Source organism: Rhinichthys klamathensis, unplaced genomic scaffold (assembly GCF_029890125.1).
Source record: "Rhinichthys klamathensis goyatoka isolate OS25496 unplaced genomic scaffold, OSU_Roscu_1.1 h1tg000265l_1, whole genome shotgun sequence".
NCBI lineage: Eukaryota > Metazoa > Chordata > Actinopteri > Cypriniformes > Leuciscidae > Rhinichthys > Rhinichthys klamathensis.
The window spans coordinates 364,453-378,118 of record NW_026606786.1 but is presented as its reverse complement, the minus strand read 5'-3'; the positions used below and the strand labels follow the sequence as shown (position 1 = coordinate 378,118).

The 13,666-nt window shown below is 37.5% G+C and overlaps 1 protein-coding gene across 1 annotated transcript in view; it reads right to left on the bottom strand.

Annotated features, from left to right (window-relative positions):
- The window catches only part of kiaa1549lb (KIAA1549-like b), a 221,877-nt gene that overhangs the window by 105,267 nt on the left and 102,944 nt on the right, over positions 1 to 13,666 (bottom strand). Inside the window, exon 14 of the mRNA XM_056267890.1 lies at positions 4,400 to 4,530. Within this exon, the coding sequence (XP_056123865.1) occupies positions 4,400 to 4,530 (131 nt within the window). The remainder of the gene's footprint in view (positions 1 to 4,399; positions 4,531 to 13,666) is intronic.

Sequence of the window (13,666 nt, the reverse complement as noted above, 5' to 3'; positions counted from 1 at the left end):
ATGGGCACCTTATTTTGATGAGGTGGAAACCATTTCTCCCCGGAGGGGACTGTCCTCAGAAGTCTGACAGCCTCAGCATCAGGACTTCTTCTTTTTCAAAGCCTTCTTCGAGATAACGACTGTACTCAGATATGTCTTATCCCAAGACGACTGCGGCTGAGACTACTAAAGGAACCGGTCTCTTGTATAGCTTGAGAAGCCAATCCAGCGTCCTGAAACGGATGACCGGCAGGAAATAATCGAACTGACCCCTCTTAAACCCTCCTTCTGCGAGTCAGACACTGAGACTAGAACTCGCTGGAGGGCACCGAAGGGAGATGGGCACCAAATAATGAGGTGTTATCCATTACCTCAGAATTAAATGACTCCTCAAAGATTAGATGAGTACATATGTAATTTTCTCAATTAAATACAGCCAAATGTCAACCAGACAAGTAAACAAGGTCTGGATGAAAAAGCTGAATAGTATATTAAAACCCCTTAACTGTCACCCCCCTTTTTGAGCATTGACGTGAAAATGCACTACCCAAACTTAAACGGTTGTAATTCATAAACCCTTTGGACTAAAGACTTACGGTTGGTCTCTTTTAAAAGAAGACACTTGGCAGATTATTGCTGAAGTGGAATAAATTAATATAATTAAATTTTATAAAAGTTATTGAAGTTTAAGTTTATTGTTATGAAAATATAATAAAATATATATTTTTCTTTTATTAAAAATATATATAAATTAATATAGGTTTCAGCCTAAAAATTACAGAAAGTCAAAGCCATATATCTAACCAAGTTGTGTTCCAAATTTGAAGTTGATATCACAAACATTGAGGTGACATTGAATTCCATTGAATTTAATTGTGTGCATTCTGGCATTACATATTAATACATTTCTGTCCAAATATCACTTCTGTCACAAAATATGGAACCTTGAGACTCAGACCTTTCTGACAATATGTGTTTTGTCATGATTAGAAAAGGTTTTGATCATAAATTATGAAACATGATGATGCCCAAAAGGGGCGGAGCCTGATAAAATAATTTAGAGTACTGTTTCTATGGTAACACAACTATCAATTTCAAAACAGTTTTCACAGGATGAATTCTGAGTTCGTAAGCTTTCAAATGATACCTAATTTATGATAACTACTAAAATATGTGATGTAATAAAAAAGGTGATAAAAAATATTATATTATATTTTAGAGGATAATATATATAATATACTTTTTAGAGGATAATAATTAGAGGTGGGCATAGATTAATTTTTTTAATCTAGATTAATCTAGATTAATATTGAAATTAATCTAGATTAATCTAGATTAAAATGGCTCATTTGAATTCTCCCGAAGGCATTCAGAATATGTGTGCTACCCAAATAATGACTAAAAGTAAGTCTTTGAGAATAGTTTGCCTCGCGTAGGGATGTGCATTTCTGCCAAAAATGCCATTCGACAATCGAGGAGCAAAAGTCGAATATCGTTAAAAAAAAAAAAAACCCGCAATGACAGAAAGGGAGGCCAATTTCATCTTTGGCGATTTGTCATCAAACAAACTGTTTATTAATTGAACAAGTAACATGTTTTCGTCCTTTTTTTTAACACAGTAGACTAATTGGATGAAGAAAAAAACAATACGCACGACAGTCCGTTTTTGCATCGCCAATGCACGTTAGATCAAAAAATAATGTCATCATATGTCATAAGAATTTTATGTGAACTTGCCTTGTTACTGCAATAGCCTCATTTTTAAACAAATTAGTTTCAATCAATGTAAACTATTCGTGTGATTATGCCACTGCGCAATACACGCGCAATACACACACAATGTATTACCTGAATGAAATGAAATCGAATGTATCGTCCTGTGGAATCATTCATTCACAGACAGCTTACAAAGATGTTCAACTAATAAAGATCTTCATCGCTGGCAAAAATATGATGCATTTGCAGATTTGCATTCACTAGACTAGACTGTAGATCGGCCACTTCATCCAACGCTCTTGATGCTCTTAAATCTTCCTGTTTCGACTCCGAGTGTGAATTGAAAGCGCTTCAGACGATTCAGTGCGCGAGGAACTGAACAGATCAACTGATTCGCGAACCGATTTAGACAGATCATCTGACAACTTGTTTGATGAAGTCTTTGAACAGAATCGACTCAAAAGAGTGATTCATTTGTAAATGAGCATCGCTCATGCCCATACAAAGGACACAGCGCGCTTGGAATAAACTCATTTAACAACGTATTGCATTAAAATAAAGTAACAAGAGGAACGTCGCCCAACGTAACAAAGTAAAAGTACACCTTGTGTCCTTGACAGGAAAATACCCTACTGCGCGATCTGTGACAGTAGGCGCGGCGTCATACTACACATTAGAATTGCGCGAAAATATAACGATATTCGAAAAAGCTATTTATGATCCCAACCCAACTTTGATTAACGGCGATATTTTTTTTATTGCCCGATAAGAGTCTCACGTTAACGCAGCACGTTAACGCCGATAACGGCCCAGCACTAATAATAATATTTTATATTTTTTTATTGACAAATACAAGATTATATATGTTTTATTGTGAACTTTTAGCATGCAAATCAAAGTTTGAATGATTAAAAGTGTGGTTGTTGACTTTTTGTTACAAAGGTGAAAACTCCTGTAATGATACAGATTTTTTTTATGCGCACTCTTGTCATATATTAATCCATTACTCTTCCAACATATATTTTTTCTGAAAAATCATCAACAAATATGTATTCTCGAGTCTTAGACCTTTCCAACGATATATAGTTTGCCAAGATTAGATTAGGATTTAGTAGAAAAATATTGAAGTAAACTTAAATATCCCGCTAGCGGGAGGGTGACAGTTAATACAGACATTTATCTCCAGGAAGATCAGATGAGTACATATTTAATTTTCTCAAAAATTAAATGCAGCCAAATATCAACCAGACAAGTAGAAACGGTCTAGGTGAAAAGTTGAATATTATGTTATTAATATAGACTCCATATTATAATCTCAAACAATAAAGAATACATAATTAGTTTGCACACAACCATAAGAGAACGAGATAAAGGGAATTTCCCGTCTGCTCAGTTCCCTGCACATATTATACATTGATTATTATTGCAGATATGCAGACCCATAATCTACGCACTGCCTCGGCAAACGCGCGATCTGAGCCAATAGATTCTTATTGTAGAGATGCAGACCCAAAATCTATGCGCTGCCTTGGTAAACACGAGATCTGAGCCACTAGATTCTTATTGCAAACCCGTAATCTAAGCGCTGCCTCAGCAAACGCGAGATCCGAGCTACTAGACTCTTATGCAGCCCCGTAATCTAGGCGCTGCCTCGGCACACGCGAGATCCAAGATCGAGGAACAGAATCTTTATTGTAGACCCGTAATCTACGCGCTGCCTCGGCAAATGCGAGATCCGAGCCAAAGATCTTTATTGACCTTCTTCCCTCGAGAAGAAAGCCAACAGGAGCAGAGCTAAAACTCTCGATAGTACATATGTTACACGTGGGGAATTTATGAATGAACACTGTCAGCCCCCTTTTACTAGAGCCGAGTCGATGACGTCACCCGCCTATGACGTCTCGTCTCTCCATTGGACTGATTATACACGTGCTTCACGACGCAATCACGCAGGGGCATTCCCACAGCGTCTCGACGCAGCTCGAGTTCCCTTGTAAGGGAACTGATATTACAGTATACCATAGTTTACCATAAATGCTTTTCAGTACACTCAGCAGTAAACTTTAACCATATTTGAACCAAGACAGTATAAGTAATTATTAAATTACATATAAAGATGTAATGAAGTCCTAATTTAGTGGGTCCAAAAAGACCTCTTAAGACCAAAAGTGCCCACAGTAAAATACTCAAGTATATATATAAATAAATATTTGTTCACTTTGACCATTAGAATTTGACCAAAAGTAGTATTTTTGTTCAAATTCTAATGCAGCATTGTATCCACTGTGAAGAGTTCAATCCCACATTGCATTGCACCAAGCTCTTTGGATTGAATAAATCCATGATGGTAGGCAAAGTGAACAAATGTTGATTTATATATATACTTGAGAATTTCTTCTACCGTGGGCACTTTTGGTCTTAAGAGGGCTTTTTTGACCAAAAGTATGTATTTTTGGTCAAATTCTAATGCAGCATTGTATCCACTGTGAAGAGTTCTAATTATTCATTCCTTTTGGAGTCCTGCCTTTTCAAATCAAGAACACACCTCCTTTCAAATATTTATGGAGGCAGCTCACTACAGGGTTTTCTTTTTAAAAGTGACTGTATTTTCTTCACAAGATCAGCACATAAAAAAAACTTTAATTTAACTGATGGCTTGTGGCATGACAGCAAAACGAACTGAAACAGTGGAGGCATTTCTCACCATTACTCCTTTTCGTATCTTCCTTTGTGAGTTTCTGCTGCGCTGTGGCTTTTTGCACACTCAAGCCCTTTCCCGAGACCTCCTTCACCGATTCGCTGCTGATGACGGAACCGTCCTCACTCGGCAACCTACTGCAAGTAACCATAGCAACAAGGAGCAGCGGTGAGTCTTTGCATGTGTAAAATCTCATTTTCTTTGTCTGCATCATCATTTCATACACATACATAAATGCAACGACACATTATCAAACAGACACACACACATACTTATTGCCACCTTGGAATTATAAGTTTCTATCTGCATTCTGAGCGGTTTTGAGATATGCAGCTTCAAAGTTTTTGCATTCCATTCGACTTTGAAGATAGAACCTTTTTGTTTTCTAAATAAAAAGTCCCAAAATGTACACAACTAAAAAAAAAACACACAAAATGTACATAAGTTATCACAGAATAACTCAATTTTGAGAAAAGTGTCAGATAGAACCTTAATAATTCCAAGGTGACATTATATCAAAAACTAGAGCTAAAAGAACACAGTTTAGTAGCTGTGCTAAAGCTCGAACTATATGAATCGTATAGTGTTAATGTGTTTTGATTTTGAAGATTGATTTTGAAGATTCCACTCAGATTTCTTAATATCTAATATATTTAGTTTTTATATTTTAGAATTATAAAAAATTACAAATAATTACATATTGCATGCTGCAATATATTAAGGAAATGCTATAGTACTAGAAAAGCCTAATTTTACAGGCAGTTGATGTATGTATGTATTTAGTGAAAATGGAGAAAGGTTGTTGAGGGGTCAGACTTCAACTTACAGACTATTAATGTGCACATAGCTGTGTGGTCAGTACAGACATTTTGAATAAAATAATCTTATTGCTGTGAGTATATGCTTATCCTATTTTGTGTTGGTTTTATAGGGATCTCAGAATCAGACAAAAATGTTCTTGTTCATGCTTCCCTCACTCTCTGTCCTCTTAATTAACTTTGTGATGATTGAGTTTTTCCAAAAAAGCCTGACTATTGAAATTGGAGAAATAGCTACTATAGTGTGTCCTTTAGAGACACTCATGTCAAAAGTTTGGAATAATTAAGATTTTTTTTAAATGTTTTTGAAAGAAGTCTCTTATGCTCACCAAGGTTACATTTATTTGATCAAAACACAATCATTAATAATAACAGAGAGCAAGAACAAAACACATATACCATAACATTTAAGTAAGACAAAGAACTAAGAAACCAGAAGGCTTAAATACATAGAGGATAGTCATAAACAGAAACAGGGTTAAGGCGTGTGACTAATCAGAAATAAATGAATGGCAACAAATGAATGAACAAGAACACAGACAAATACTGTGAAAACGAAAACCATGACTAGAAACTAAACAGAACAAGATAATGAAACTAAACATGACCATACATGTGACATTGCAGATGGTCAGTGGGTCAAGGTGCAGCTGGAGACTCAGAAAGTCTGAGGCAGAGCCAGAGCAACGATTGACCAAGGTGGAACCAGAGGGATGACAGACCATGGTGGATCCGGCACAGAATAAGCGGTGGGCTCTGGCGTGTCATCCATGGCAAGCGTGGCAAGCAGGGTGGGGCACGGTGGCGAGAGTTTTAATAAACGACACCTGCTCGCCACACCAGTCTCGAGTCGCACAAAGGAGGTCCAGAAGGATTAAATTATTGACAACAGTGAAGGACGAGAAAAGGCCAGGCCTGGGACATTTATGCTGTTGTTTTGTTATGTTTATATATGGCAGTCGTCCGTGAGGGGCTGCCACTTAACTTTTGTTTTGTTGTTTATTTATTTTGTGATTAAACTTTTTATTTACCGTTTGTCAGTTCCCGTCTCCTCCTTCCCTGAACACAAACCTTGTTACCAGGGGCGGAGTGGGACCAAAAAATCTACCGGGAAATTTCGTAGACCACCGGCCCTCGTCGCCGGCAGGGCCGGATTAAGAGCCCCCTGGGCACAATGTCTTGTAGGTCCCCTCTTAGGCAGGCCAAATGTATATTTTGTCCAGGGACATTTTAATACGGCATTTACAGTTTTACTGATTTAAAAGTAACTTTGTTGTACTATGCTGGAGTAAAGTTCATAAATGGTCGTTCTTTCCCATAGGAATTTTTAAAACTATGTTGGGTGGACCTCTGTGCCTCTAGGGGGGTTCGGGGGCATGCTCCCCCGCAAGAATTTTTTTTTACATTTTAAGGTTAAATGCATCAATCTCGTGCTCTTTGAGAGATCAAAATTAAGAGCTTCAACCCATGAACTGCTCGTTGAACAAAGAAAAAGCATTGATTTGTACCAGGACAATAAAGAGGGCATCTTTTTAGTTATGAGAGTCTCAGTCTGCATTACATTATCAATGATGTTTTAGGATGCCAAACAATTATTATTATAATGTAATAATGATTTATATAATTATTCCTATGACGTAAAATCCATTTAGCCTATAAATGTACTATATAAATGAAAATGAATATTTCAAAAGTATATTTTAGCCTACATTGCACTATAATATAGGACAATTAAAATATTTTTGTCCTAATTTCTTCATTTGCAAGAAATAAACCCTTGAGCTTTTAGGAGAAAACACCAGATAACCATGCTGATCGCGTGAGCAAAGTAATCACCCAGCACAGACAGGATGCCTATTCTTAAAGTCTTGTGCTGTTTTATAAAGACACAAAGCCATATCATGGTTTCAATTTTAGTTCGTTGGCAAAATATAACGCTAGAGACCTTAATGTTAGGTTATACATTTTACATCTTTACATATGTGTTGGGAAAAGGGAGAAGAGAGAGTTCGGCAAAAGGCGGATTCGAACTCGGGTCGAGCGCATCAAAAGCTGCTTTCAAGCACTTCACGCCCTACGACCTACGCCACTGTAGCTGTTTCGTAACGAGTGTCTTTTTGCTTTAAAGACAGGCACTTAGTGCAAATATACGCTCTGTTATAGAAAATGTTAAAAAAAAAATGTTTTCTTCCCCTCGCTTGGGCCCCAAGTGCGCATGGCGAATTTGCAATGAATATATTTTATCAGACCGGCCCTCGCGGCCTCGAAACAATACCGGCCCACCGGGAAAACTCCCGACTCTCCCGATTGCCACTCCGCTACTGCTTGTTACATTGGTGCTGAATCCTGGGAGCAAGGAAGAAGGCGCTGTCAAAGCCCTCGCCGCTGTGGAAAATCCGCGGTGACATTGAGCAGTGCTGAGCAGAGTCTGCCACAAGGATGCTTGAGTGACTGGAGTGACTGTGCGAGAGGGGACGGAGAAATCACCACCGAACTGAATCGCATTGCCGAGTCTGATGGTCCGAATGAGCCAGCGATACAGGCTGGGGAGCGCTTGCCAGGCCCCCAAGACCGTACAAGCCGGACCAGAGGGACCACAGCTGTACCCGCAGTGGGGCAGCAAAGTGGGGTGCAGGGACCTCACTTGGAAGGCATAGCGTCCCAAAGTGGGGTCATACCGCTGTGGGTCATACCACCCACACGCTGTGGCCTAGGTGGAAGCTGCTGCTGAGGCTGACCAGGACTAGGCTTGGCACACTTGCAGGAGAGCCATGGCGTGCAGGACGGAGGCAGCCTGTCCACGGAGACTGACTAGTGAGTTAGTCCCCACTATGATCCTCAGGTCATCCTGGCTATTCACCGAAGTAGCCCTCTTCCTTTCAGAAGAGGAGTTAGATCGGGGTATAGGCAAGGGGACTACTCGAGTCTCGACTGCAACACCGTGAGGGTCATCTTCCCGCAGTGGGCACATGATTCATCCATGAAAGCTACCTCAGCGTGATTGATGCCCAGACATGTGAGGCAACGACCGTGACTGTCAGCCGGTGCCAGGTAACGATCGCATCCAGAAACACATGGGTGGAATGACATCTTTAAAAAGACGCAGTGTCACACCCATGTTTGCTCTTTCAGGGAAATGTAGCTCTCTTATAGTGCTGAAGCGCAAAGGGGAAATAGCTGCAGCACAGCTGACAGGGAATATTGCAGCCTGCAGTGCACAGAGCTCTTTTATGGCTGTTATAAACAGCAGGAAATGCTCTAAAGATTGCGACAACCACTGCAGCGCCGTCACACCGACACCGGATAGCAGAGGCCTCTTTGCGAAGAGCACTCGCAGACACTCGTAGTCTTCACTCTTGCGTGACAGGATAGGGCAGGAACAGAAGAACTGCTCAGCTCCGAAGCAAAAAGCTGAATGTGCGTTGCATCTGCTTCCGTATTTATACCCGCGCTGCGGGGCGGAGCACGAGATGCTTGAGATTCTTATCATATAATGAATATTAATGTGAAAAAAATCATTCAAACTTTAAGGCGAGACACGGCAGGCAAAAACATAGATTTTTCATGCAGTGATCAGTTTTGAGATTTTGGGCTAGTTTACTCCTTCAATATGTGTTCTTTCAAGCTGCTATAAAGAAAACGTTGAAAATATACATTAAGATGTTTATTTTATTACATTTTGTTTACTTGCGGCAGTAAATTTCTCCCGAATTTACCAAGAAGTTATAGCATTCCAACACATCATGCCGCGGTCCGTCTGTTTACTGAAGTCAGTCCGGTATGGTTGTAAAGCTCTGAGTCTCCTGCACAACGCTATGTATCCAAATATGGGCATTTCCTTTCTATCAGTAACCAATCGTGAATGTCCAAAGGGTGATTTAAAGCTAAATGACGAAATCTCATTGGCTACTGCTGGTTTCTGCTAACGTGATTCGCTCAGACGCATCACGTGGTGTACTCTGCCTTATATATGCCTGCCATGTTATTAAATAATCAGTTTTCCTGAGCTTGAAATATTATATATTATTATTACTAAGGGCATGAGCATTTAGTCTGTTTTTGAGCAATTTTTTTCCAATAGAAATGTATTAAATTCCCTTCTTAAATCTTTAAATGCCTTTTTCTCAAAATGAGTTTTTTGTCATTCTCCAGTACAAACATCTCAGCCTATGTAGCACCTATGTACACCAAACTTTCCAGTTATACACTTAGCAGTATTCTGAAGATATTTTCAGAGGGATTTGTTAAATCATTCCTGGCCTGATTTATGTGACATTTTAATTAAAAAAAATATGGCGAAAAACGATTTTTTAAGGCTATGGACAGTATATTTAGATTTCCTAGGTAATGAAAGCATATATCCTGAAATCCCTCTGAACTTTTTTTTTCATCTTGTGTGTAAACAAAATTAAAAAAGAATTTTGCACCTGGCTTTATCATATGTTCAGATCTATCTACCGAAAATATATGCAAAATTGCGCATCATTAATGAGATAATGCCTAATTTGCATAATTAAACATTCAAATTTCTCAAACTTGTAATACATTTTTTTATATACTTGTGTAAGTAATCAACTGAGGAAGTTTCATGGTGATATCTATTATTTTAAAATTTTACCCTATTCACCTGTAGTGTCTCGCCTTAAAAACAATAGTTCATGAACCTATACCAAAATGTATTTAAAATAAATGTATTTCATACGAAGTATACTACAAATCCATTAACATATTTACTGACATATCGCGTGAGACTTACTGATATAAAAATTATAGTTAAACTTTATTTGGAGTACTTCTTTATTACACAATGCACATTTCTTAATATTAAGCCTAAATGTGATTTAATATCACTATTAGTAAGGATAGTATGATCTCTGTATAATATCAGTCTATAAATGCAAGATATTTAAAGTGTGCCTAAAGTATACTTGCAATAGTTTCACTTTAGCACAATCAAAATACTTATATATATATATTTAATTGGACATCAGCACTATTTCTGGAAAACTAAAGTACATTAAATACAAAATTACACTGTAAAAAGTAATACCTAGATCTAACTTATAAAAAGTGAGGCAAGTGGCTGCATTGGATGTTTTATGTTGATTCAACTTGCAGCCTTTTTTAAGTATATTCAACACTTTAACATTACTTTATACAAACGCAACAAAATCAAGTTGAGTTAACTAATAGTACTAGTATTACTCAGTTAGATAAACCCACTTTTCCTGGTACAGTAAACTTATTTATGGGTTGCTACAAGTAACCTGTACTCATTTTAATTAGGTTTTATGAACTTTATTTTCTTAGTAAAATTAACTTAATCATATGTGAATAAACATTTTTATATATTTTTTTTAATTGTCAATAACAATTACAAATTCAATTGAAGAAGAAAAAGATGAGAAGATAGATTGAAGACAATATATAATTTATTCAATGTCAACCAATGTCACTTTTAACAGTGACTACAAAACAGCAAATAAATGTGGCCGCACATGTACACTCTAATATAAAACAAACACTGTAGAAGTGTATTTTCAACCTGTTCTGAACAGTACAGTGAAATATCCAAACTGCCCAATCTGAAATGTTAGGATCAAGGTAAATGTGAGCCATAACATCACATTGTATCACACTGGAACTGCAATGTCAAAAATGACTTGATGATGGTTTAGGACACACAGGGTCCAATCCTACAAAAAGCCTCTGATATATCTCAAGTATACACCAGTTTTGAGGGATACTTGAGGTCGAGAGCATAGGTAAGTTCAAACAGGAGGCAGCATGCTTTCGACAGGTTTGGCACACCTCTGACCACGGGCTGTCCTTATATGATAATCCCAATCGTGTCGGGGTGATGGCACATGTACATTTTCAGTGGGCAACTGCCAAGCTCAGCGTGCACCTCTGTTTCAGCCCGACTCTATTGGTGGAGACAAAAAAGAAACAAGAGTTTGGTCAGACAAATAGGAAATGAGATGAATATAGCAGACAGGTAGAAGAGATAAGACACAAAGTCCAAATTGTACTTTTTTTGCTAAAGGTGGTGGATACAAGATGGATACTGTGACTAGAACATGTGACCAGAGTGAAGTCTACCATGACAATGCCATAGAGTGTGGGTACTAAAATATCATGATCTACTCTAGCATGAGTGTTGTATTTTTCTGGTTCAAAGGATGCATTACAATAAAACAAATGCAATTGTCCTTGCCTGTACCTGACTGGTCATCACATTACTGTTAATTAAGCTACAGAGTTTAAATATCTTTCAAGAGCAAACGTAATCACCCCATATCATCACAATATTAATAAACCCACTAAGCAAAATTATGTCCAAAAGACATCTTTTCAACGTCTTTGTCACAAAGACGTACATTGAGGAGCCAGAATGAAAGTTTTTACGACTTTTTTTGAGGTGTTCTGTAATGAACGTTCACGGAAGCTCCATTCAAGGTTGAAAAGTAGTTCAGATGTGGACAATTTTCAACATCATTTAAGGTCTCATTTGGACAATTTATACTTATTCTAGACCAAATAAACACTCTCAGGATATATTAAATTAAAACTCACATTTATTTCAATGTAATTTCCATGTGTAATTGCAAAGCAATTCACAGACAGTGAAGTTTCTTTTCATGCTTTTTGGACAAACACACACTGACACCTTTAGACAGTTTAGCATCTGTAATTTATACATATTTGGATCGTGAGAGAAATCAGATTCGAACCAGGGACCTTAAGCTGCCTGCCCTAAGTAGACAGTAATGATTTCATGATTTTTGGACAAACGAACACTGTCTGTGAGTTGCTTTGCAATTAGAAATTACGTTGAAATAAACATGAGTTTTAATTTAATGCATCCTGAAAGTGTTTATTTGGTCCAGAAACAGTTTAAATTGTCTAAATGAGACATTAAATTACATAAAATATGTCCACATCTGAAATAGTTTTTAACCTTGTATGGAGGTTCCCTGAACGTCTATTGGACTTACAGAACACGTATAATCTGATCAAATTGTAATTGAATCTATTCTGAAGTTTGTCTTACCTGGATGTGAAGCTCGAAGACCCCAGGTAACAAAAGTGCTTGGGTATCTAAAGAACAGGCAAATGTTAGATGTTAGAAATAAGGTTAATCAGACAGACTACTAAACATACATCTCTACAGTCTAATATGTGCATCTGCTTTAGTAATGCAAAAGTATAATAACATAGACCTGTCAAAGACACACAACACACAAAACAAAGTGTTGTCCATAAAACACCACATCTTACTTTCCCTTACTTGCCCGCACAACTGAAGGCTCGAAATTGCGACCGTCTCGATCGCATATGATCCCGAAATTTAATCTGTGCAATCTAAAAATATAACTGAGGGCATTTGTGCAACTAATTATTACATACGTAACTTATATGTGTTTTTAAACACTGCTGTTGTCTGCCGATCGACCACACTGTGCAGCCATCTTAGCTTACCATGTGTGCAGGATAGCTAGCTATACAATTTGCAAACCTAACCTCAGCTCCCTAGTGGAGTAAGCGATTTTGCGTGACTTTAGTTTACATCACCAGTCATTCGGCTAAATTTGCTCAACTTACCGTGTTAATCAGACCCTGAAATTCAGATCCGCTGCAGCGACCAAACAGTTGAAGTGCCGAGGAAGATATTGCATCTGCTTGGAGTCCCCGCCAGTAAAAAAGGGATAATGCCAACTTATAAAATTTAAAATATTTACGTTTGATGAACACACCTGTCACATCGACAGCTGCTCAAATAAATTGTGCATTGTCAACTCACTTTTATAACATTTATTGTACACAACAACCACATACAAATAACTACCCAAATAAATTGCATGGGTTTTATTTAAAATATATTGTTATATAAAAACTGATATATTTTAAGTAAAGAGGAAGTATTTTGATACTTGTATGTATAAAACCAATAAAATAAACTAGATTACAAATATTTAAAATATATAAAACCTACTTTGTGGGTGTAGCACTTTTTACAGTGTAGTTCCAATTTAGCAGACTTGAAGTATGCAAAATTAGTATACCAAAAGTACAATCGCAGGGTTTTTATATTAATTACGTGATATGTAAATGTATTTGTAGTATACTTAGCCTAAAAAAAATGTATTTCAAATATATTTTAGTATATTTCTTTTTCACTAGGGTAGTATTTTTTAGTAGCCTGACTTCGTCATACTCATATTCTAGTCAGAATGTGAGTCTGATACTGCTCCATAGGGCTTTGATTATGAGGCGTGTCTTAACCGAGCCAGGAAAAAAAAACTCTGCACTCAATTGGATAGACCTACAACCAATCAGAGCAACGCAGTAAGTGACGTATGTTGAGCTACGCATAGTTGTCAACAGAACTCAACTGCACGCACTCTGGAAGAAGTAGTAAAATAATGAGTGTTGCTTCTTTTACTTGGTCCTC